This window comes from Drosophila subobscura, chromosome J (assembly GCF_008121235.1).
Source record: "Drosophila subobscura isolate 14011-0131.10 chromosome J, UCBerk_Dsub_1.0, whole genome shotgun sequence".
Taxonomy (NCBI): domain Eukaryota; kingdom Metazoa; phylum Arthropoda; class Insecta; order Diptera; family Drosophilidae; genus Drosophila; species Drosophila subobscura.
In genome coordinates this window covers 16,285,656-16,311,945 of record NC_048532.1, presented here as the reverse complement: position 1 = coordinate 16,311,945, position 26,290 = coordinate 16,285,656, and the positions used below count along the sequence as shown (strand labels likewise).

General features: G+C 44.9%; 1 protein-coding gene across 4 annotated transcripts; it reads left to right on the top strand.

Annotated features, from left to right (window-relative positions):
• The first annotated feature begins 112 nt into the window (after nucleotides 1–112).
• On the top strand, nucleotides 113–26,223 carry LOC117893996 (sodium-dependent nutrient amino acid transporter 1). Of its 4 annotated transcripts, none has more exons than XM_034800808.1 (6): nucleotides 113–328; nucleotides 11,836–12,453; nucleotides 20,271–20,502; nucleotides 23,411–23,556; nucleotides 23,617–23,753; nucleotides 23,812–25,615. In XM_034800808.1, the coding sequence occupies exons 2-6, from the start codon at nucleotides 11,845–11,847 to the stop codon at nucleotides 25,613–25,615; spliced, it is 2,928 nt and encodes a 975-aa protein (XP_034656699.1). In that variant the 5' UTR covers nucleotides 113–328; nucleotides 11,836–11,844. The 4 variants fall into 4 exon arrangements, with proteins under 4 accessions (XP_034656699.1, XP_034656700.1, XP_034656701.1 ...); XM_034800809.1 differs by lacking the exon at nucleotides 113–328 and adding an exon at nucleotides 6,242–6,260; XM_034800810.1 differs by lacking the exon at nucleotides 113–328 and having other exon boundaries at nucleotides 11,845–12,453; nucleotides 23,812–26,223.
• The last annotated feature ends 67 nt before the right edge of the window (nucleotides 26,224–26,290 follow it).

Genomic DNA, 26,290 nt, shown 5'->3' with positions numbered 1-26,290 from the left:
GAGAGAGAGAGAGAGAGAGAGAGTCGGAGAGCGCAGTAGTACTGGATCAAGAGAGCAAGTGAAGCTTTTGCTGGAGCTTTTGGTAGTGCCGTTTGAAGTTCTGAGTCGAGCTTTTTCCAAAAACATTTCAAGCTTCAATCCATGCGGTCGTGTGATCGCGTTGTCTCCACTAATTCGTAGCCAATAAGAATTTTACTTTTGTGCATTTTAAATTTTCGTTTCGTTCTTTGCCGCGTACGTGTGTGCCCTGTGTTCGTGTGTGTATGAAGTGCCGTGATCGTGCCCGTGCTGTTGATAACTCCCTGAAATGCAAATGCAAATGCAAATGGTAAATAATGGCAGCAAAAGCCGCAACGAGTGCAATTAAATGAAATGTGGTGCATATTTTAACGAAAAACTGTGTAAACTCCCGCCTGCTGTTTTTTTTTTATTTGGATATTTGAGCCGCTTCGTTGCCCCCCCAAAGTCCGGATCCGAATACGAATCAATCCTCCTTCCTGTCTGCGCAGGCGTTGCTGCCCCAGACCCAGACCGAGACCAAGACCTCACGAATATAACGACTCGTTCGACCAGTTTTCAGGCTGTCGCGTCCTCTCCTTTGCATTTCTCATGCACACGCTTCTCTTCGCTGTTGCTTCTCTTACGTGTGTTGTTGTTGCTGCTGCTTTTTGTGCTCACGTTCTTCTACTTTTTCGGTTGCATTGTCTCGTCTCGTCTTTCCTTCCTATTCTCCTTCCTTCGGTGCCGTGGGCTTTTTAAATTTTTGTTGTTGTTTCTTTGCCTGGCGGTCATCGCCTTGCTGTATATTTTAACGAAGTTTTGCCTTGATCAATCTAAAACCCCCACCCCCGAGATCGTCTCTACTCACACACAGACAAGTTCAATGCTACATTGCCAATGCAGTTCAAACTTCCGCCAAGCGCCGCTCGAACAACAATTAGTTAGTATAAATGTTTTAACCTTACAACTACGAGATAAACTGTAAATGTTCCTTGGATAAATCTTGGATAAATCTTGATAAGAGACCAACTAGTGGCAGAGCTTACTGTAGTTTACGAAGATTATATGCTAAGTCATCAGCAAATAGTGTAATCGTGGAGTTGATCTTGTGATCTTGAGAGCTTGACTCATCCCACCAGGGAGGCATACACACAGCTAAAGCTAAAAGTTCCCTTATCATAACTTTGAAACATAAAACTCTATTTAAAGTTTCTTGTTACATCTTTGGTACCATCTAGAGCTCTATCCAAACATATACCATTGAGAGTTTGCGCTGTGTTTTTATAAACTTCTTCTCTGCAGGGTTTTCAGTACAAAAGAATCTGAGATGTCATCATTATTGTGCCCATACCTCTGCCTCAGTTGCGTCTTGCGGCGCCATCAAAGTTCTCATTCTCAGACAAATATCAGTCATTTTCCTTGAATGTCGCCATAGAAATTTGCTATTTGTTCAAGTTTAATTGTTGTGCCATTTCCTTATATATAGAATACGTTTTTTTAGCACATGATAAGCAGCCAGAATTAACAGATCCACACCTTGTGGAATCGCTGGCGTCTGCTCTGATAATAACTGGAGAGATTTCAAGAGAAAGAGAGAGCGAGAGGTGATACTGCAGATACTCACTCTTGTTTTCGTTCTTAATCAAGTGTTTACTTGGCACAAATTGTTCCGCAAATTGTTCCACAGGTACGTGGTACGGTGTACAGTGCAGGAAATAGTATAGGGCTGTGTGTGTGTGTGTGTGTAATATCCGCTGCCAGATGCCTGCCTTTGCAATTGCATCGTAAATATTTGCACTTGGCCATTATCTTTTGTTTTTCAATATATTCATTAGACATTGCAGTGCGGAGTATAATGGCAGGCTGGAGAACGAGCTGCCTTCCCATTAACTTTGTGGTTCGTGACTGAGTCATCAGGTTTTTCCTCGTTCTTAGCCAGAACTTAACTTGAGGTTTACTTGAGGTTAGCCAGAGGCAACCCGCCTTTTGACTCTACACAGTTCGTCTCCCTTCTCGTACCTTTCTTTCCTTCTTTCTTTCATTCTTTTGCGCTTTTGGTTTGTTCTTTTGCTGTTGCTGCTGCTGGTGGGCTGGTACTGTTGGGGCGGGTGCCCGTTGCCCGCCCTGTCTATAAAGAGTTAGTGCTGTGGGCCGCACATTTCTTGTTTGCGACCGTTATTCTCTGGGGCACCACTCAGGCCTCGGGTCTCGGGCCTGGAATTGCACAAATTTAGCTGGTGGTCTCTTCTCTGGCGCTGCCGCTGCAGCTGCTGTCATCAGCAGAATGGCTTGCTCGCTGGCTTGCCCCTGTACTTGGCTTCTAATCTGCACTGGGAGCTGGCCGCAGCTGCTCTACGTGCTGCTAAAAACTGAAAACTAAAACCCCTTTTCTATGCAGTTTTCGGAGCGTTTGGTAATCAAAAGCTCAAGCAATATGCAGCGTAAGTGTGCTATGTGTATATAATACCCGTCTCCGACTACGACTACGTCTACGTCTACGTCTACGTCTCCGTCTCCGCATATAGTTATGCATGTGGAAAAACAGTCAGTGTTGAGTGTGTGGAACAATGGAACGTTATACCATAAAATGTGTATAAATAACCCCAAACGGGGGGTTGCATGTCACCTGTGCGCACCTCCATCGCTACTGGGGGGCCCTGGGAAAATGAAGTCACTCTCGAAGCGAAGCGAGAAATGTTGCAGCAAGTGCTAACTGAATATATTCATACAAAGTGTATATCCAAAACTGGGGTGGAAGCGCAGTGAATCTTTATTGTTGGGAGATTCTCTCAAAATGTGAGCCATGTGAACCAAACCAACGAAAACACACACAAAGGCCATGACAGTAGATAGCTATAATAGAGATGTAATAGAGCTGCAACAGATGCAACAGATGTTGCAGAGGAAAGAGGGAAAGAAATGGCTTTCAGGCAGCGCTCTCCTTCAAGAAAATCCTAGAATAAAATTAACTCCCAAGAGTAATGATCTCATCATCCAAAGTGTTGGAGTGTTTGAACTCTAGCAAAAAAAAAGAACTCCATCGTGCACGTCACATTCAATTAAGTGTAGAATCACTGAATATGGCAGATTATATTAGAGCCAGTAGGGAAGGGCCAGTCGGCAAAAACAATGGCAAAACCCAGCCAGAAAGTTAACCAGAATCTCCAGCTCCAAATTCAGAGAGAGGAGAACACTTGGAACCTACACAGGCCATAACTGGAGACCATTTATGGTGTCAGTAAGGTACACTGCAGCCTGTAATGGCCATGATAATGATGCCTCTTTGCTGCCTCGCCACCAGAACGCCACAAAGTGGTGCAATTTGGTGTGGCATGGTGGGTTCTTGGCCAGCCAGCCTGATTCCAGACTGTTGCTAGAAAGTGGAGAATAGCAAAAAAAAAAGTACAACATAGATACAGCAAAAAGAGTAATGTAAAAAATAAAGTAAAGCATGCTGCGGGGAAAATAGCTCTGCACTCATTTCGGTAACTGACAGGCTGGCTACGAGGCTGACTCCAAGCTCCACAAAGACGAGGTTGAGGCTGAAGCTGGAGTTGGGGCGGCCTGGGGAACCAAGGCAGTCGGCTCTCGGCTCTCGTCCCCTTTTTTTGTTGTTGTTGTTTCTGTGTGTGTGTGTCTGCGTCTGGTTTGGTTTGGTTTGTTTTCTCCGTGGAAACGTGATTGGGTTTGGGAGGAGAGTGGTGGAACTCGTGTCTTACATTATATATAGACCAGTTTCCTCATGTTGATGTGCCCGGTTCTAATGCGCCTACAAAACACATTCATTCTCGATGTTTCCACTTTTCCAACACAATTACCCCCGAGGCCGATTGCCGAAGAGAATAATCTGACTTGGAGGCGAGACTCTTTTTGACAGCATTTGCATGGGATTAGGAGTCTGCGTCCGAGAAGATTTCCATTACCATTAGCTCTCCAAATTACCCAAAAGCTATCAACGAAAATCTTTTCGAATATCAGATTTCAGTGCGGCAAGCACAAAGTGCCAGAAAAACCTCGGGCATTGGAGGGTTGTAGTTCTAAGCTTAGAATTTTTCAAGCTGTTGTGTAATTTATTATGCTCAGAACAGATTTGTAAAATCGTAGACAGAAAAGTATTATTTTTTGAGCAGTTTAAAGAATGAAGAGTGCTCATCAATGGTTTCTGACTTCACCGCTAGAACTCAGAGTCAAAGTTCCAAAAATTCAAGTATTTCGAGCTGCTCTATCAAAGATTAAATACCTAAATTAATGCTCTCTAGCACACAATAATAAAATTATTTCCTTAATTTGCTAAATCCCAAAAAAAAAGCTTTTGTTTGTTACTTTTAAACCAAAAAAAAGCGAAACCAGACAAAGCACTCTCCACTCGCTGCTCCTATAAAAATATATATGTTTAAGCCCTGCTTCTCAGCCTTCTCGAACTTCCTGCTACTCTACCCCATCCCCTAGTCATCATCAATAATAAACGCGCAAATGTTCTGGCGTGGGTCCGTGAGCGCTGCGAGTATTTTGCTGGATGCATGCTAAATTATTATTAAGAATAATTGTTTGCTGAGTTGTTTGGTTTATAATTAGAAGTGAGCCGGAAACCGGTAACACGATGTTGGGAACATCTCCACATCTCCAATTGTAATTAGTTATTGGCAAAGAATCTTTTGACTGGCATCGGCTGCTGTCTGGCTGCCTCGTCCATTGAATCATCATTAAGGAAAAATCTCGATGGAGGAACTCATTAGCATGACGTTGGCGCGCAGTATCTCCTGCTGTATCTGTGTCTCTCTGGGAACCGAGCCCTCTGCTTGTGTGTGTGTGTGTGTTTGGTTGCATTGTGCGAACAGTCGAAAAGTCAAAATAAACAGAATTCAATTACACGCCGCTGCGAAATGGCGAACGAATGAAGTTGTAAATGCCGCAGCGACCTTGAAAAGTGGGAATATACTCGGATACGCGGATACTCGGATACCTTTTACCCTCAGCGGGCACTTCCTCAAACCCATGGACAGCGGGCCCTTTGCCTCCTCCTGTCAGGGTCTGAGCCACTGCTACCTGACGGGGCATGTGGCATGTGAAAGAACATGCGATGTGGCCGCTGAGAGGTCTCAGGGAATTCGCCTCGTAATACGCACACACTCGAGTGATTAATTTCCTGTTTATGAGCAGCATTTTACGTTTCATTTTTCCTTTGTCTGCTGTGCGGCTTCTTTCTTTTGGGCTGGCCAAAGGTTTCCGAGCTGCGAGCCGTTCCTGCCAAAGGTTTCCGCAGGCTTCCCCCGTCAATGGAATCTTGCCTGAACCTTTTCGATGGGTTTTTTGTGTATTTGCTGATGAGAGGATATGAAGCGATAGACAGAGAGTGCCAGAGGGGTAGAGTGATGAGAGAGAGATCTAACTGCCTCTTTGCTGTTTTGCTGTCTTCAAACGGTTTGCGTGCTTTGCTGATATTACCGCAATTACCAGACGCCTGATCAGATACAAGTAATGTATCCAGCAGATATGTACACACGCTTTGCCCATGTTACATTTACACGTGTTGTGCCAGTCAATGCCCAATACCCACAGTCTCCTCCATTCCCGTACCCTGACCAGCGCTTTGCCCACAGGTAGACTCTGCCAGACAGGTACGTGTAGAGAGAGAGAGAGAGAGAGTCTCTGCGCTCTCTCTCTCCCTCTCTGTGACTATCTCCGACTAGCCCAGTCTGTGCACAGTCAGGCCCAGACCCATTCAGTCTCACTGAACCTGTCGTCGTCATCGCGTTACCACAAAAACGCTTCGAAACTCGCACTCTCGGCACTATCGGCGATTTGAATTTCAATGTTATGTTATGTTTTTTGTGTTTGCTGTGAGAACGTAGTAACTTCCAGCGAATTTTCGCCATTGAATCGAAATTGATTTTCGAGTGTGCCGCCCGTTTTTTGGGCCATTCAAATGAGTTTTTGGAGCAGCGTTACGTCTCTGATTACCCCACTCCAGTGTGTGTCGTGTTGCCCCAAAAAATATAAAAATAAAGAGCGGTAGCCAGTGCTGAATACAAATTAAAAAATTATCTACTTCCGACCAAAGTGGTGAATGGGAATGTCGGTTGAATCTAAAGAATATCTGCAGAGCTGGCAAAGAAGTTAAAAGAAGTTCAAGTTTATGAGAGCAGAAAGCAGAACGAAATATTCGGTGTGCAAATTGCTTTAAAAATATTCTACATTTAATTACAATGTGCGTGACAAGTTGTTAGAAAAATTCTACTGCTTCTGTGTTACTTTCTATGGTAAATTAATTTTGTTTTTAAGTGTGATTTAATATTTTAAGGGATTTATTTGTGGGGATATCTTTTGGAGTGCATTTTCTTTAAGCTATTTCCAATGTTGTGCAATCCTTGCTTCAACGAAATTCAAAGTAATTCCTCAGCCATCATCCAGGCTACCTTTTCCCACCGGTTCTCTTTTTAATCTTCTCCATAGATGCGTTCCGTGGTTACCTAATACCTTTTTGGTCTTTAAATTTCCATTATAAGATTAATTGAGTATTTTTTAAATCCCCTATTTGGGTGTGTTTTTCTGATTGAAAGATGCCATTAAAATTGGTTCCAACTGAGAATGGAAATCGGGAATGGAAACTCCGATCACGCACCTGCTGAACCTTCGCTTTCTGCGAGTTTTTGTTTTGTTTGTTATTTTTAAACACCTGCCATGAATATTTTCGTGTATCTATAATTTCGTATCTGGCATTAGAAGCATCCCATTTGCCCCCACCCCTACCCCTGCCCAATTTCATTGCCAGCTTTGTCTATTTGTTTGTTCGATTCAATTGCAAATAAAGTCCATGGGGGGCAAGGGATGAGGAGGAGCAGTAAGCGGTGGAGGAGGAGCCGCAGCGCCATTCAGTTGCTAATGATTCTGATAATTGCCATTGTGCGAGTTTTGCCCCCAAAGCTTCGCTTTTTATTGTGTAACAAGAGGTTTGGGGCAGAGTGGGGGGAAGGCAAACATTTAGCCAGCGATTTGTTGAGTACGGATGGGGATTATGATTGCCAGCAACTTGCAATTAACGAGCAGCAAGGGCAAACATGAAGCATTTACAATGATTTGCATAAACAAACGGTCCTGACGTTGAAGTTGGAGTTGGAACCACAGCAATTATTGAATCGAGTTTGCGGTTTCAGCCGAAGCCACAGCCTGGGCCTGTAGCTGTGCCTCTGCCGCTGCCTCTTTTGTGCTCTTGACCCAGTGGCAAGAGTGTCGAATAGGCAGTCATCTTTATGGTTATAGCCTGCCGCATGCCTAAACACGTCCAATAAAAAGTATGTCCACCATGTCCGTGCCATGCCATGGGCTTGATCTTTCGGATAAATGTAATTACCGGAGCTCTAATGTGCTAAATGCAATTGGCAAACGCTTTAATGGCGGAACGTGTTGGAAGATCTCTGCAGCCACATCTCGGAGTAGGGCAATGGCGAAAATGTGTGACAAAAACTTGCTAAAAACCCAGCCGGAAAGAGCGAAAAATGGAATACATGAAGCGTGCAACGTGAGATACAAAGAAAACAAATATTGTCGGAGTACTCCGTGTCGCCACAGCGGACAGCATTAATTACATTCGATTGAACAATCAATAAAGAGCAATCAAAGCAGACTCAGACTCAGACTCTCAGCTATAGATACTTTTACTTGTATCTGTCTGTCGCTCGTTTCAATATAATTTACACATAATTTTACATAATCTACGGCTGTCTCTTTGGCGACTAACTGTGTCAAGCAAAGACACAGACTAGAGCCATAGTTAGTAATGGCATCTAATGGCCACGCAAAGGAGCCACAATTAGGCCTGGGCTTTTGTTGTTTTTTGTTTTTACTTTCGTTCCGATCGCAGCGGGAAAACTGAGGAAACTGGGGAAACTGGTGCTGGCCGGCGGAAGGCAGCAAACAAATGGAAAAACTCATCTAGTTTTTTTTTACTTTCCATTCAAGACAGGCCTAGCCAAGCCAAGCCAAGCAGAGACAAGTCAAGCGCAGACTTTCAATTGCTTGAATTTCGCTGTGCAAAAGATGAAGATATAAATAAATAAATAAATGTAAATGCAGCTCCACAGCTGCAATCACTCTTCTAATTCGAAGGTTTATCAGGGCATTTCCACTGGCACTTTTCAATCGGTGCTTGTTGGATTTTCTTTGATTTTCCACTGCCATTCCAGTCCACTTTCCATATCGCTGTATCGCCTGCTCTGCTCGTGTGCCCGCATCCATCAGATGATCTCCTAATTAGCCACACAGTTGGACATTAATTAGTGCCGCTGTTTTGGTTTGCTTTTCGTTTTGCTCTCGCTCCGACTTAAATGGAAATCACTTTGCCGAGATGTTTGCCCGTTTGCCATTTGTGACATTTTTGTGTGTTTGGGGCGGCTGCAGGTTCAGGTTCGGGTCTTAATGGGGGGCGTTGGATACGGCACGGGGCACTGCTTGGTCTGCTTGGTGGTTACTGGACAGGGCACTGCCACGTGTTTCGCGAGATAAATATGACTCCGGTCTTTAATTGCCTTTAATCTGGATTGAATGTCTACTCTAAGGTAAAGGTTGTCATGGCATTCCACTGGCAAATGTTCTATGAACTTTGTAGAGCCATTAGCTTTATGTTTGGAATTCAAGTTGTAGCTTTGTAAACCCTTAAAAGTCTGTATTCCTAGACTTACAATTGATTGATCTTGAGCAGGCCTTTGTTTTTCGCTGCCTTGTGTAGATAGTTATGCTGCTGTGTTCCTTGGAAGCTGAACCCTTAATTATCTTAAGTAACCACTAAAAAAAGCGAAATTATGGGCAGACTTTTGAGGTGAACAGAGGTTCCGTGAGGTTCTGTGGAGGTTCGGTTCCTCTCCTCTAAATGGCAACGTTAATGTTCGGTTTGACTTTGGTCAGAGAAGTGGAAGGTGGAAAAAGCCGCGGCAGTTGGTTACGCCCGGCTGAATATGAGCTGGTGGTGCCACTGCCACAGCCACTGCCTGCCCCTACTGCTGTTGGCTGTTGGTGTTTGTTGCCCTCGTCAGAACCTTTATCAAGTGTCATAGTTTTCCCTGCTCTCTGCTCGACTCCTCGCTGTAGTTGTCGCCGTTCAATTTGAGTGCACAAAGAAAAGCAAATGACTGAGCCAGAGAAGTGCCATACGGCTGGCTCGCTACATGTGTATCTCTTGTACTTTCTTGGGAGTACACGTACACGTACACGTACACGTCTAGTACCTGTTAATAACTTGTAACTTGATGCACCACCAACGCGATCCCTTTCGGGTTCCGTTTGGTTCGCTTCGCTTCGGTCCGGTACGGGGCGTCCCCGTCTCACTGGACTGACTTTCCAAGTCTTCCACCCAGCCAAACGGTCGAACGAGCGCCCGTCCCCGTACCGTACCATCTCCCACTACTCCACCACGTTCTATATGTACTCGTATCTGTGTGAGTGTGGATTCAACACTTGTGTATGTCTCGCGGCTTTTCTGCTTAATTTGCAGACACAAAACTATCTGCAGACAATCTCTGTATCGGCTTCTGTGGCTGTCTCTGTGTTTGTGGCATGCAAATGCAAAATCTTTTTGGCATTACGGCGCCACATTTGTTTGCAAATTGTTCGTTCGTTTGTTCAATAATAAACAAGCGCGGAGACGCCGCCACGCTGCACGTTGCCTTCATCCAGATGAGGCACATATTTTTGATACCCGGCACTTGAGGAAGGGTTTTAGAGCTTTGTTTACACGACAGGCATTGATTTCTATGGGAATCGGCAGTTGGATTGGGTCTAGCCAGCTGTCTGTCTGGCGCTTTTATAGAAATTGAAGGTCTAGGATGGTAGTGTCATTTATTTTAAGCATTTTTCATAGTTTCTTTTGCCCAGAAATAACTTCTTGGATTCCCAAACTTATTTTCCAACTACTGAGCATCATTTAGGTCGTGTATACCCCACCATCCCGCTGTGTAATCTCACCTGTTTGCTCATTATGACGCGGCTTTTAAAACGGGGCGGTCTGGAACTGCAGCAAATGAACGCCAACAAATTTGCTTAAACACTCGTACTCTCGGGGCAGATTGAGATATTCGAGTATATGGTTCGAGGCATGTATGGCCTCTTTCGGAGTTTCGCTGGTCACCGAACTCGATCTCGCATGTTCAGAGTGGATTTTGGCTTCTTTCTCTTTTTCCCTTTTTTTTGTAAGTTTTTTTTGCTTAATTTTTGTTTATTTATGCAAGCATGCATAATCATTGGTAAATATGCATTTCCACTGAAGAGGAGGCTGTGTACGGGCTGCCGACTTGGCCAAAGATAAATGTGTGCCAATGTGTGTGGCTGATAAGATGTTTGCTTGACTTCTGATGCCTGCCTCGAACAGCATTCATTAGTCTAATGACCCAACCATCGAAATGCTTGTGAGTCATTCGTGAAACCCTGAATACTCGTTGCCAACTGTGCAGCTTGGGGCTTCGTTTGAACAGAATTTACGCACTTGGCTTAATTAATGTTTATTAGCCGCATATATTTATTTAATTTCCCCCGCTCCACCCGTTGCCAAGGTGATGGCTGATGAAAACCGTTTTATATTTATTAATGGTTTTGCATGGCTTTTTGGCTTAATGGATTATTTCTCGGAAGTTGGTGAGAAGAATGCTTAAAACTGATGATTAAATGGGAAATATAACCGGAATAGAGTGGGGAATATTCAGAGATTAATCAAGAGCTAAGCAGATCGTAGATTTGGGCAATAATTTAACCTGTCCATGAGCAAAATTTGTGAATTTATGCACTTAAAATTGTTCTGAATTTGTTCTAGAACATCTTGCCTGCTCCACTTATCCACTAATAAATTCCACAATTAAAAAGTTTCTATAGCTCCCAACAATCATTAGTCATAAAAATACCCATGACTGGAACCTAATTACTATGTGAAATAATACCAACAAACAGCTTAGATTGGAAGTTACTTATCAGCCATTGAGCCACATGAGAAACGGGTTAAATATTTATTGCATTTAGTATACAGAATTTCCTTTATATCACCCCAGTGGGTTAAGGCATCTGCTGTTGAAGCTTCAATGGAAATGAAAATGGAGCATTGAACGCTATTTCAGGCATCGAGAAACTTCACTTCACTCCGCTCAATTTTTGTGTCAATAAAAATAAGTTGTGAAACCGAAAACGAAACAGAAACAGAGAACAGAAACACTTGGCCACTGATAGCACTGTGTGTACTTGCCTCGATTCGTATTGGAACAGATGTTTAAGCGACTTTCAGATATTTTCACTGGAATGATACAAAAAACGAAGAGCTGGAGAGGGGCAAGTGAAAGAGACTTCGTTCCCAGAGAGATTTGCATGCAAGTCAAAAGAATATTCAGAAAGTGAAGCCCAAACAATATTTCATAATTCAGTAATTTGTAAGCCATAGAATAAGCCACAGAAGAAGAGCAAAATTAGGCTTTCACTTTCACGGATCACAGCGAATTGTGGCAGATTTTGTTGTACGCATTTCACTTTCAGTTGCCAGAGGGGAAGGGCATAGACATTGTTCTCTGACGATTCGCATGTAAATTCGATGTCAAAACAAAAAACAACAACCAACAGCCCAAGCAGAGATCTCTCATATGAATCATTTCATTTGAAACAAAACATAAACACACACAACAGCGAATTATAATATTTTTGTATATTTTCATTTCATTTTCGTTTTTTTTTTGGGTTTTCGTGTGAACTCCACTGGGAGCCGGGAGTTGGGCTTTGAACTTGTTCATGATACGAAATGGTTCCACGAAATTTACTCACCTTCCATTCTGACTGATTTCTGGGCTTGTTTTTTGTGTGTGTTTTCAGATCTAATCGATGACCAGCAGCTATAAGCCACGCAGCAGCGACGAGGCACTCGCCGAGCAGTTGAGTCTGGCCCGGAGCACCGGAAGTGGCACCAAGCCCCTAAGCGGCGGCACGCCCATCTATCGCCAGATATCTGGCGCCATGGCAACCCTGCCACGCCATGACACCGAGTCGTCCATCTCCCGAACCTGCGTCTACATTGGCGGCGCCTCAAATCCAAATCCCACACCAGTTTCCGCCACCTTGGATCGCCGCCAGCCGCACCGCATGTCCTGGCTGAATATGCGCAGGGCCAAGGCCGATGCGGAGCTGGCCGCCATCACACCCTCGCCGCAGACCACACGCAGCTGCATCTCCACGGTGTCCAGTGTGGTGGACAGCGGCGGGGGACGCACCACCGCCACCTCGGGTCGCATCAGCTCCAGCGGCATTGTCACACTCAGCGGCAGCAACAACACGCTGAGCGAGATACATGGCGGCTACCACGATCACGATGTGCACCACGATCTGCATCACGATGGAGTGTCCAAGAACTACTCCGTCTCCGGAGTGCACAACATCACAACGGCCAGCAATGCCAAGCTGCTGCCAGCCGCCGAGGATGAGGCCAACAAGCAGGTGAGTCGAGTGCAGATGGCAGAAACTATATTTCTGGGACATGGAAGCCAGCAGGTTCTAAGCAGGTTGGGCAGCAGTTGATTGGGGCAAATTCCTCACTGGTTTATAATCAATTTTTGAAACGCCTCTGCCAGGATATATTTATGTTCTCTTTGAAGCCACAGCAAGAGTTCTGCAGCTCCTCAAATTCCTATAAAAGAAACTTCTAAGAATGGGAATGGAAACCTTTTGCTTGCATGTCTATGGCTTACCTGTGGCAACCAGTTTATCGAGTATTTTTAGTCCAATAAATAGATAATCGCTACTTAAATTTATGCTTCTTTTTTTGGATATTTGCATTCCAACGAATCGAAATCGAAGCGCTGCCAGCAGAGTAGTTCATCATGTCTGGGGTACGCGTGTATGCCATTTATTTTGGCCACAAGTCTTACCTGTTTCTAACCATCTAAACATCTCTCAAGTTGAACTCCTTTTCTCAGTGCTGAGTTGGTTCATCTTCCCCTTGAGAGATTTGCTGAGAATAAATAAGAATTGAGAAATGATATTTGGGCTTGAACATGAATGAAGATAAATAAAAGAGAGAGAGAGATCCGTGAGGGAGATCTCTGGGTTTGGGTGGGGTCGTTGGTGCTTATCAGGTGCGCTGACTTATGAATGGCTTGAGCTGGTGCTGATTCCGCTAATCGATTACTCACGAGTCGCGACTCACGCTGTAAGTTTCGCTTATCCGCTTAATAATGCTCAAAATATTCGAAATGAATTCGAGCTCGGACTCTACGTGCCCCGCCGCTTGCCAACAGAATTTTTGCATTTTTGTTTGTTTGCTCGAATCGATCGATTCTAAGATCGTCTGGCCACCCGTCCGCTAACTGATACTACGTGTGCCAGCCAGACTTCCGTGTGACAGCAGACTTTGCGAGCGCAGTGTAACATCTTCTCCCCCCCTTTCCTTGTCTTGGAAATGCGTTAATTTTCGCGCTTTTTGTTTGCTCTCGCCTTTTGTTTGTTGATCTTTGATTTGAAGTGTTTGAATGGTTTTGTTTTCAAGATGAAGATTACACAAACCAGATTGCATCGCAGCAGCAGCAGTAACACGAGGGCGTGGCACTCGCAACCTTCAAATATCTGAAACGGACGACCAGTCTCTGTCTCTGTCCATCTTTCCAAACTTTTCATTGTCTATGGGGTTGGTTGTCGTTACCTGTCCGGGCTATCCGGGCTGTCATAAAACTAGTTTAGGAGCTCGCATTTGTCTCCTATTATTTGGGTTAGTAAGGCACTCGTCACTCCGCACCGGACCAGACCGGATAGGGCCTGACCATTGTCTTTCGATTCTCGGATCGCTTCAATTGTTCTCCTGTTCCACACAATTTACACTCGTTCTATTCATGAATAGTAGCACGGTTCAGGTTAGGTTCTCTTTTCTGGCTGTGTGAGTGCAAGTGCCAAGTGCAGTTTGTAAATGGGTCGCAGCGATGCTAATTGCTTTCAATTAGGAACACACTAGTCGAACAAATTTAATTAACAAAAGCAAAAGGCAAACGGCAAAAGAAAATGCACAACTTTTAAGTAAACAAATATCAAACGTTTGATAAAAATATTCAAAAATAGGAAAGAAATTATAGAAAATGATTCAGATACTTATGGAAATTGATGGCAAAGGCTCAGCGAAAGATCCAGGCAGATATTTTTAGAACTGTCGGTCTTTTTTCTATATAAACAGAAGGAATAAATCACTAATGGACGTCTCCATGTCAATTCCTACTATAAATACTTGTATTTACCTATGCATCAGAAACAAAAGAGCAGAAGTGTTCGTCGGCTACACATTTTTTAAGGCAAACAAACAAAAACCATAGCAGCCAGCTCTTTGAGGTGTGCCAAGCACATTTCGAAAAGTGCTGCATACTTTCTGGGGTATACTTTGGGTTAGTTGCCGAAGTGGCCGCTGCTGGCTGTGGTGCGCCACCTGAACGGTCCTTTAGAGCGTTTGTGTTCTAAGTCTTTTGTTTCCAAGGAAATAATATTAATTTGTGAGCATTAAATAAATATAAACATTACGAGAAAATTAAAAAAAATAAAACACAAACCACACCATTCTAAAAACGTTAAAAATAATTATGAGTATGCTCCAAATGTTTATTTTGTTCTCTTGCCAAAATCCGCACCTAAAACAATTCAATTGAACAACTGCCATATAAAGTAATAAAGTTAAACACTGCCAATAAACCGCAACCATCCATTAAATTTCTTATTTGTTTAGTGTGCAGTTCGTTCGTTAGCATTTAAATGTAAGCGAATTTACCAATTTCATGGTTCCAATACCACAGCTCCATAAAGGAAAAAATGTATCGTTTGGGGCTGGAAGCCTACCTGCCAGCAATTCGCATATTTTTACTTTTAAGCTTGCGACTTTTCGAATGTGCAATTTGCTTACCACAATCGAAAACCACTCGTGGAGTGTGGCCAAAAAAAAAACACAGAGAGAGAGAGAGGGGAGAGGGAGAGGGAGATACTATGTACATATGCATGTTGCCTTTTGCCGGGGTCTGTTACTGTTTTTCTGTGTCTTTCTGTGGGCATGTCTGCGAGCTCGCATCAGTTACTTCATCTCTTATGTTATTTTGTTTCCAATTCGCTGATTAACAAGTTCAACAAAACACAGCAACAGCAACAACTAAAAGTAGCCGAAAAAAAACGAACCGAAATTGTGCAGCTACTGCTCGTATGTACTTTCGGTGCAAAACTTTGGTGGTCCGCCCAAAAGCCATAAAAAAGAAATGAAAATAAGCAATAAATACAGCCAGAGGCCGCCTGCCAGTCTGCACAACAATTGTCATAGCCCAGCCAATGATGGTGTGACGTCATCGCGGCTGTTTATTGCATTCGAAATTGGTAGGAAATCGACGGTGGAGGAAATATTACGATAATTATGGGGCTATTAGAAGTGACTCCAAGGAGTGGCATTGGGATTGGGAAAGCAGTTCAGTGAAAGTGGACAGAAGAATTTCGATCAGTGGAGGAGAGTGGACAGAATGGGCCAGGGAAGCAGGGAGGCAGGGAGGCATAACCGAAACACAATCCGTGGACAGTCCAAGCCAATCCACGGTACACTGCTCTACCGGGTTTTGGGTGTAACGGAGACCATTTGACTAGTTAACGATATCGCACATTCACACAGCTGCCAGTCGCTGCCGCCAGTTGCTGCTGCTGCACGGCTTCATGACTTCTCCTTTCACTTGCGTTTGCCTCTGATTAGGGCCCTAGAGACGCAATCGCATTTATACTATCCATGCCCGTACTTGTGCTCGTAAAAACAATGCCCAGACAGCCCCCCAGTTATCATGCTCTAGTGCCCAGATCTGTCTGCGAGAGAGAGAGAGATTGTCAGGGCCTGCTTTGGCAGACAAAAGCCCTATTTCGGACACCTTTTGTGAGACGCACCATTGTGGGGACATTTTCACACTCCAATTTCAGGGCGGTGTCTAATTATTGTTAAAGAAACGAAACCTTTCAATTCTGAGCGCATCAAGAAATCAATTCTTGCTGCAGAGAAACCAAGCATTTATTTTTGGGTTAGCTTTTGGCAGTCAAAGAAACATTTTAATTGGGTTCCATGGCCCACGCTTTTACTTTTGGTTTTTGGTTTTTGCTTTTCATATTTCATATATTTCTGGCTATAAGCCTTAACGGCCACTTGGCCGGAGCTCATTGGAAATGCCAGGCACACAGACAGAGCAGTCAAAAAGCCAAAATCAGGCAATTATTTATGCCAAACGTAGGGAAGTTCTTGATGCGTCTCCACCAATGGGAAAGCCACATTCGAGTCGGTCGTTTATAGCCGTTGCCGCGATTTTATTTGAATTTCCGCTTGGGGTATGGAACTCGGATTAGCTTTGAAGCCAAAAATATATATATATAAATGCCAGCAGATAGATTTAATATTTTTATTTTCCATTAACGCCCATTCATTCCACTTGTCAGTCGCGCGCGCTCACACACAGTGAGTGCTGTTAATTATGCGACCCGACCAGTTCAACATAGTGCCACTTGTTGCGCCAGTTTCCCGCTCGCATGCTTACATAATAATTAGAAGTAGGAAAAGAAGAAAAAATGATGATGAAATTGCGTCTCTCTGTCTCTCTGTCTGCTTTCTGCCATTCTTTCTCTGGGGTTTAAGAACGTGTTAAAATGAAATTTAATTGAAGTATGAGAAGCAGGCGCAAAGACCCACGGCTAAGAGGCGGTCTTCTTTCAGCTCTTTCTTGTGGCAAGACAAGTTAATTATGCAGATGATATTGCCAGCCAAGAGAGATGTGGGAACGCGACCTGAGGGCATCATTAGGCCAGCTTTTGGTGTTCTTCGCTCCATTCTTTCAATTAGATTGCGTGGGCGAACATTCAATAAAATCCATTCAAGATCTTAGGAAATTCTAAAAGAAAACTCACGAGTGTGTGTGTGCAAGCATGAATAAATTTACAAGGAAAATCAGTCAGGCATGCCATCTGCCGCTGCCTTTGCCTTCGTTTTGCCTTGTTCGGGCGCCAACTTTGCGCAGCCACTGTGCATGGAAAGCCACGCTTTGGTGCTGCTGCTGCCTGCCTGCCTGCCGAGCCACCGGCATCGCGTCGGACTCGAGTCAGTTCTGCATTAATGAGAGAGCAGTTAGGTACGCTCGCTCGCACGCTCCGTGTGGTCGTCTACTCCATCCATTCATTCATCCTCCAACGAAATCTGTCCAGGTTCGGTTGCCAGTGTCTCTCAGTGTGCGCTGCTCCAAATGAAAACTCACCAAAAACAGATGAAAGATAAATCCGCTTGGCACAGAGGAAAAATCAAGCGGAGAGAGAGCCCGAGAGAGATTCCCAATCAAAGTTTTTCTTATTTGTGGGAAACTTGTTTCTCCTCTCTCTCTCTCTGGCTCTCTTTTTGGGTTGACTCTGCGCCCCACTACTCCCCCTTTCACCAGGGCACTGCCGCACTCAACCCGCGTAGTTGATGTTTTCCCCCCTCTCAATCAAATTCGTCTGTCGTGTGCGCAGTCGCACGTCGGCGCTGCTTCGGTGATGAGTGCACAGCGGATGCGCAGCAAAAGAAACCGAAACAGCAGCAGAAACAGAAACAGAGAAAGGAAACGAATTAAGAACAAAGAGAAATGCAAAACTAAAAGTGTAAAGTGTGAAACGTTAACTCTGCTATGATGTGTGATCGATTCTGTGCAAGTGTAATTTAATCGGCGATAACAACAGCAAAGCAAAAGCCAACCGAGATTCGATGGGGGACTTGCTTCCCCTTGAAGAAGTGTCATTGATGCTCGCTCGATGCGCGCAAAATCGTTAAAAGAAAACAAAAGGCACAAGCTGCACACGGATAATAAAATATATATCAGAAATAAAACACAGAGAGACAGCGAGACAGCGAGAGAGACATTCAATAAGCGGTTCAGGGCCAGGCTCTAGCCAGTGTGAAGGTGTTGCCAATTTATTTTAGTCTCTAAAGTCTGCGCATTCGTCGTTGCCTTCGTTTTGTTGTTGTTTTCGTCACGTGATAACTTGTTCCACATGCATGAAAATATTTACATTTTTCTTGACACAAAACCAATCAGCTTGAAAATGTTAAAAGTCACGGCTTTAATTATTAAAAATCAATTCCCTAATGTGTACCGACCGGAAGATCCACTCGAATTTGTCAAATATCAAACCCAAATAAATAGTCAATTGCCCCGCGTTTAATGTTACATTTTGTTTTGCATTTAGATTTTTGAAATCTCAACAAACCTCGCAGTAAACGTAAATAAAAGCAGCAGCAATATTTGTTGCTGTTATTGTAAGCCCAAAGAAGTGATCAAAAGAAATACAAAAGTCCATTTTGTATGCAAGAACCAGCGACAAATGCATGAAAATGAAAAATTCTGCTGCACCTACAAGCAATACAAGATCTGTCCCAAGATGGAGATAGCAACCACAAAGTATTTGGCCGACTATCTGTACGTGGTGCACGAGGATGTGCCCTTTCGATACTATCGCAAAGTAAGTGTCTGCCGAGGGGGGAGGAGGGTTGTGGGTTGGTTCATGCATGATATGGCACATATCTATGATATGCGATGCGATGTGATGTGATGTGATGTGCCCCCGCGTAATGCTCGTCGTCATCTCTGCACGCTCATAAACTTCAAACGCCGTTTGGCTCGGCTTCGCTGGGCGCTCTTTTAGTTTTTGTTTTGTAGTATTATATTTGTTGTTGTTGTTGTTATTTACTGTGCGGTTTTCGCTTTATTAACTGCGTTTACCTGGGCGTCACGTTGTTACCGCTGACTGCTGTGGCTGACTGCTGTGGCTGATGCTGTGCCGCCTCGCCTGTTGGCAGTTCGTTTGTCTAACTGAGGAGTCTCTCGCAGCTGCTGCCCCCCGCTCTCTTGAATGAATTTCACTTCATAGCGCTGGGCTGGCCAGCGATGTGATGTACCCTGTAATGCTAAGTGGTTGCGAGGGGAATTAGGTTCTTCCCAGCTACATTTTTACCCACATTGTTAAACATATAAGCAATGAATTGTTGTAGCAAATGGACCACAAATAATGTTCGAATAGGGAACCGAAAATGAGGAATTTATTGCAGTATTAATGGCACTTTTATCCAGTTACCTTTCTGTTGAAGAACTTCCACTCTAATTCACTTTAAACCCCATTCCAACCTAACTACAGGGTATCTTTTAGTTGCTTACCTTGCACTTTGTTTTTCCCTCTCCAAAACTAAACAAATTGTGGACTGCTGCTAGCTGTGGTATTTGCTTGCTGTCTTCGCAGTAATTTTTTTTGCCAGCGCACATCTATTGGGCTTAAGCTGTACATTTTGCAGATGACTTATTAGAGCCGTGAACGAATTTGGCCGCCGCTTAATAAGATCCCTCTCGGCGCTGCTTGCTGGGCACTTTCTTTTGCCGCTCACTCTGCCAGTGCAAACACAAAGAACTAAGGCACAGGCACACACCGGCTTGGGAGTGGGAATGGGGGAAACTCGAGAAATATGAGCCGTAAGACAAATAAACAGAAAGCAAAAATTGTGTAATTAATGAAAATAAAGCAAACCATAGCGAAATTACACAAGTCGAAAGCGGAAGTGCCGGAAATGACAGCGCCACTGTAGGTGTATCTCTCTTTTTGTTTTTGTTTTGTTTTGTTTTGTTTTTATTTGTCTGATTCGAGCGGAATACACAGCCGGCGGATGCGACGGCTGCTACTGCTCACAGTTTTCCTGCTAAAGAAGTAAAAGAAAATCCCAAAACTCAAATGAGTTTGCATATGCCAGCCGCAGCAATTTGTCATTTCGTGTGTGTGTTTTGTGTTTGCCCAGCAACTGAGCAAAACTTTCGGGCAGTTCATGTGAACTTTTGCTTTCTTTCCAAATAATTTGTACTCGACCAACTCTGGAAGAAGTGAAATATAATGCTAGAGGTGGTGGCATATCCAATTACACGGGTTGTGAGAATAGAATGCAACTTCCCATTAGTTGCAAAGAACATTTGTGAGGGTTTTATGGGTGTTAAGTTTGTTTGTGCTTGAAAAAATATTTTGTTGTATTTGCAAAATTATTAAGAGGTCATTAATATATTGGGAACTTTTTAGGAATTATATTTACTCGGTTAATGCAGCTTTATGAACATTAGAGACAAATATTCTGGCAGATGGAATTACAAATGAAAAGTGTGTAAAGTGAAGGCTCTAGTGATTCCTTTCATATTTGTATGCTACTAATTATTATCAAATTCTATTCACTGCATTCTTAAATCCAATATTCATTGTTTTCCAATCCATTCCAGACGAAATGCTCCGTGTTCCGTGGCCTTGTGCTCTGTCTGTGCCTCAATGTGAGCTTTGCGAATGTTGTGCGCTTCCCACGCGAGTTGGACCGCTATGGATCGGCGTATCTGGTGCCGTATGTGGTTTTGCTGTTTCTAGTCGGGCTGCCCATGATGCTGCTGGAGATATCTGTGGGTCAGTTTCTGGGCCAGGGAGCGGCGCACACTTGGCGCGCCTCGCCCATATTCAAAGGTAAGCAAACACACAACAGGTGGCACTCGGTCGTTGCATACTTTTAGGCGGCATGCAACAGGTGGCAGAAGTTCGACCCCGCTGAAAAGCTGCGCGTGTGCATGTGCAGGACGAAAAGCTCTGTGGCCAAAAGCTGCAGGCGGATGCGGATGCAATGCACTTGTCTGTGTCCGTGTCCGTGTCCTCGTCATTGTAATTCCCAAGTTGCAATTCCGTCAGTGGCCGCATAAATAGCCGGAACGGGAGGACAACCACTGGGCGGTCGAGCATTCTGGCAGTAAAAGACGGTTGGACACATCCCGTCGATCCACAAAAAACTCTCTCAAATTGTGTCCGTTGGTAGCCGAAGTTACGATTGCAACAACAACACACTTTCGTCATCTCTTCTCCACACTCTCTACCCGCTCTCCCGAGCAAACACAAAGCCGGAGCAGGCGCTCCCCTCTCTCCCCCAGTGACGGGGAAGATGGGGGGCCAATGCAAGGGCAATAGCACAAGGAGCCACTTAACAAAAACCAAGCAAAAGCAGAAGCAGAAGCAAAAAGAACAACAACAGACAGAAGGAAAAACAACCAAAAAGAAAAGCAAAAAAAACACCAAAAGTCTAACAAGAGAAATCACGAACATAGAGGATTTGGCCAATGACAAAAGGAGGAATATCAGACCAAAGTATATATCCAATGCGAACAAAAAAACTATAAAAGAATACATAAAAAATGCACTAAAAAAATATGAAGACTAACCTAAATGTGACCCTAGTAGAATAATGTGTATGTTCATCAACGTGTGTGTGTTATCAGGACTAAAAAAAACGAAAAAAAAAACTCTGACAACAACCAAAGAAAATCGTACAAAAAAATATAAAAACTTCAAAATGCGCATTGTGGTGTGTGTGTCCCGTTCGTGAAAAATCGCCGACGCGCCAAGTCCCCGCCACACGCCGCCCGTGTGCCGCACAACAACCGCCTCCTCTCCGTCCCCGACCCAGCCAATCAAAGTGGGTAGACGGGCCATAGGTAGCACCCGCTCTCGGGGGTCGTCAGGCTGACCACCTCAAGGCGCCACCACAATGGCGACGAATCATTCAACATCCGGTGCGGGGGAAGAAGGAGCCAAGAGATTCACCTGTGAGCGGCGCCCCCCGTCGCCCTCTGCCCTAAAGGGGGTTTGCGCGCTGGGAACGGCCGGCGGCTGGCACACAATAAAACAAAAACAAAAACGGTTCGGTTCGAGTCTTGCTGAACAGGAACTCACAGGAACGGCTCGGATCGCACCGGACATAAATCCCCGGACTGGCGGTGGATGAGGTGCGTCCACAAAAATAACCATAGAGACATTTAAGGCAAATTCTAAATGAACAAAAGTATAAATCCAAGCAAACAAAAAAGAGCACAATTGTAATGAAGAAACAAACGAATTCAAAAAGTATCCACAACATACTATACATGAGCAATATTGAGCAGAAAGAACAGCAACAACAACCCCTCCCCTATAAAGGCAAAGAGCAAAATCGACAACCTGCAAATTACGACACAACACCTTCGAAAATCGACCTCAGTAATTAATATATATAGAAAATATAAACAGAAAGAAAGCAAAACACGTACATGTCACATGCATGCGCTAGAGCTAGCTAAATGTGGCTGCGGGAATGCGCCTTCGTTGTATCGCCCTTTTTTATACCCGGTACTCGAAGAGTAAATAGGGTATATTGTATTTGTGGGGAATAACGGTTGTATGTAACGCACAGAAGGAAACGTTAAACGTTTCCAACCCCATAAAGAACATGTATTCTTGATCAGCATCAATAGCCGAGTCGATAGAGCCATTTCTGTCTGTCCGTCTGTCCGTCCGTCCGTCTTGTTTGTCGGCTAGTTCTTAGAGACTATAAGAGCTAGAGCTACCAATCCAGACTGCTGTGCTCACACTGAAACCGGTGTATTTAAAAAATTAGCCCCGCCCCCTTCCGCCCCCGCAAAAGGGCGAAAACCTCCCAAACCTACAATTTTGAAGATGGTCCGATTGGACCATTACCACCCCCTTTTGTTGTTTTTTTTCACATTCTCTCATTCACACTCTGCTTCTGCAGTATGCGGCCTCTGGCCTAGACCCTAGATTTCTAGTGGAAATTGCAGCTTCCGAGTATTTGTTCTACAGTTCGAACTTTCTGTTAGATATTCCATGTGCAAAAATGGTAAAAAAATGCAGAATTCATAGCTAAAAGCATAAATAATATTCCACTATTACAGTGTGCTAATAATTCCGAATGAATCAATTATGCAGCCTCCTCTTTTGGCGCTTTCGTCTTTACAGTACAGCAAACACTCGTACGCGGATTGCCACTTGCCAGTCAGCGGCCAAATAACGGAATTGACAAGCGCAGAAAGCGCAAAACGCATACGAATATGAATTCAATGAACAATTGCATAATTAACTTCCATTTGGAGTCAAAGAAAAATACAGTTGCTCGACCGTTCGAGTGTGGAGTGGGGTGGCAAAAAGCTAATTTTAATCATTTATTTATTGATATTTTCGAATGATCATTTTATTTTATGTCTCCGAACAATTGTCAATGCCAACTTTATGGGTCTAGGAACACATTTTGATTTCTGTGTGTGTGTTAAATATATTAACAGCTTTCGGCGCGCTTTTAAGGTCAAATCGATCTGGTTTGGCGAATCGCCAATGAATGGGCTTTAAATGTAAATGTAAACATAACAAAAATCTCGTTCTCGGACACCTTTGACAACTAGTTTTCACTTGCTGTTTGCCATTTAAATGACAAAAAAGAAGTAATTTGGGTAACAAAATCAAAAGGAAGTTTTCGCGCTTCCGCAGAGCCCAAGGGGAAATGTTATTCCGTAGGCTTGAAAATACATAAATAATAATTACCAATCTCTGCTCTTAGGCGCATGCATCGTGAGTCGCTTTGCCTCTTGGTTGTCTGCCATTTGGGTGTCCCTACAGGCCGTGCTGGCATTGGCCTACATCGGGATGTTCGCCTCCAATGCGCTGCCATTTCGGGAGTGTGCCGGACCCGTCAAGCTGAGAACTGTAAGCACCAAAAATCTTCACAGTGTATGAAAGATTAATTTATATTTAAACTCCCCGCAGACTGGCTATCTGGTGACGGGCACCAGCGGACAGGAGTGCCTGCAGCTGACATTTCTGACGCCCTTTTGGCGTAATCCGCTCTACTTTGGCCTACTGGCAGCCGGCCTAATTGGTCTCTGGATTGTGGTAATGCTGTGGTGAGTTTTGCAATGGAATATTTGATATTTTTCCTACTCACACCTCCCATTTTCGTAGCACCCACAATGCCAAGATACTGCGTCGCAGCCTCTTCGTCTATGGGCTGAGTGGCTTGGTCCTTCTCTGCGCCTTAACCGGTTGGGAGGTGCGCAACTCCTTCAGTCGCCACTACTTTCCAGAGCTGTGGGGTTTCGATCCTACGCTTCTGCTCGAGAGCAACATCTGGTTCAATGCCTTGATGCAGGTTCTCTTTGCACTCAACTGTGGCTTTGGCGCCCTGCCCATGGTCACGGGCAAGTTCCTGTACAAGGGAGACGCAGTGCGCACCTCCGTGGTGTATCTCTGCTTCAACCTGCTGATCAATGCCATTGCCGTGACGCTGTTCATGGTGCAGTTTGATCTCTCGGCGAACGGCTACCAGTTGATGGAGGAGCTCAAGCCGCTGACGGCCATCTACGATCGTGTGCTGAATGGCTCCCGGGAGGGAGAGAGCGATGTGCTGCAGCACCTCGTGCCCGCCTTGATCTACGCTTTGATCATCCTCTCGGCCATGGTGTCCATCACGGTGGCTGTGTACACGTCAACGCGCCTCGTGCCTCGTCGCCCCAACTACGTCATCTGCCTGATCGCCCTCGTTGTAGCCGTCATGTCCTTTGCGGCGCCCAAGTTCATCATTGCTCGGGTGCTTGACTCGCGTCTCGTGGGCACCATGGTCGTGACAGCGCTGGTCTTTGAGCTGATTGCCATAACGTGGATCTACGGAGCGAAGAATATCTACACGGATCTCGAGTTCTCCATTGGTCGGCCCATCTTCAAGGTCTGGATGTTCCTTTGGGTCACATGTCCGGCCGTGCTCACGGGGATACTCGTGTGGTGGTGCGCCGACGACGATCAGTACGATCTGCTGGCGGAGTATCTGCCACGCTGGGCGCCCATACTGTTCGTGCTGGGAGTGATCCTCATCATTGCCTGCATCCAGATCTTCCGCCAGGTGGAGTACAATTTCTTCGGCATGATCTGCGAGGCCTCCAAGCCGGCCAAGGAGTGGGGTCCAGCCGATCCGCTGGCACGCCACTCCTGGAAGCAGTGGCGCTCCGTCTGCCAGGACACGGGACGTCGGGACTTTACACTGCGCCGACGCGGCACTCGCGACTACACGCACTCCATCAAGAAGGGCCAGTACTCGAGTGCGCAGAAGTACGGCGTCCAGAACGGCAGCCAGACACAGACGCCCATGCACCAGCAGACCCACTGGAAGTCCTCGACGCCGGGCAACAGTTCGCCCAACTACAGCGGCTCCATGTTCGGGGACTCGGCCATCGAGGAGGACATCAGCGTGGACAAGTATCCGGGCATCACGCAGCAGCAGCAGTACGTGCCATTCCAGGCCAGCGACGCCAAACCGATGAGGTATTCCCAGCGTATGCGGCAGACAGCGCAGCCTCAGACCCTCACAAGGCTGCCACCACCAGCGACGGCGACGGCGACGGCGGCAGGGCCCACCACAGTGGAGAAGCACCGCGAGGTGGTGTACATCCGTCGCCTCTCCGACGGCGGCACTGACTCCGGCCACGCCACACGCATCGAGATTTCGCCCTCGAACGAATCCATTACCTATGGGAATGGCAAAACCAACAACAACTCGTCGCTGGCCATGTCCAGGAATCCGCTGGGACGCTCCACGGGCTGCCTGGCACCCACACAGCCTCCGCCACCACCCAGAGTCCATGTGAAGCGTTCGGCCAGCTCGGTGGTCAATGTGAATGGAAAGCTGCCACCGCCGACATCCGCAGCAGCCGGAGATCACATTTGCTGGCGGAAGTTTAACGTCAATCCGGAGGAATACTCCACGGAGCTGTGAACCGAAGTAGGGGAAGAAAACGAAGCATTCACATTAAAAAAAGACTTGTTGCATCCAAAAGAAATGTATCTGTAAGCTGTACGAGTATTGCATCTACAACTACCCCGTAACCCCCATACGATAAGCTAACGAATAACGAATTATGCGGCATAAAAGTGTATCTTCTAGTTCCGAAACTGTACATAGGGAGAGAGTAACGAGAGAGGAGTGTGAGCAGGCATAGTTCTACGATCTAGTTCCTTAGAATAAGTCAAGAAAATTCCGTTGTCATTACTTGGAGTAACTGGAGTAGATCCTGCACTGATCTACCCACCACATATAGTCTAAGCACTTTTTGATGTGTAAAAAAGGAAACCATTTAAAGCATTATTATTTAGCTACTAGTTAGTTACTTTAACGAGTGGATGATCGATCTGTTAATGTGTAAACTGTGTGCCTGAAACATAAAAACATTGAATTATAATGAATCCTAGTTGTTAGTTAGTCCCTTAGTCTGACACAATGAATATCCTAAGAATCGGAATCCGATGTTAAGTTAATTGTAAACACAACGATGTCGAAAACGATCTTATATAAATACAACAATAAATAGTACGTTTAGTAAATTATGATTCCTATCGTTGTCTTTGCCCAAAATATCAAAGTTCGCCTTTAATTGATGCTAAGTTTGGATAG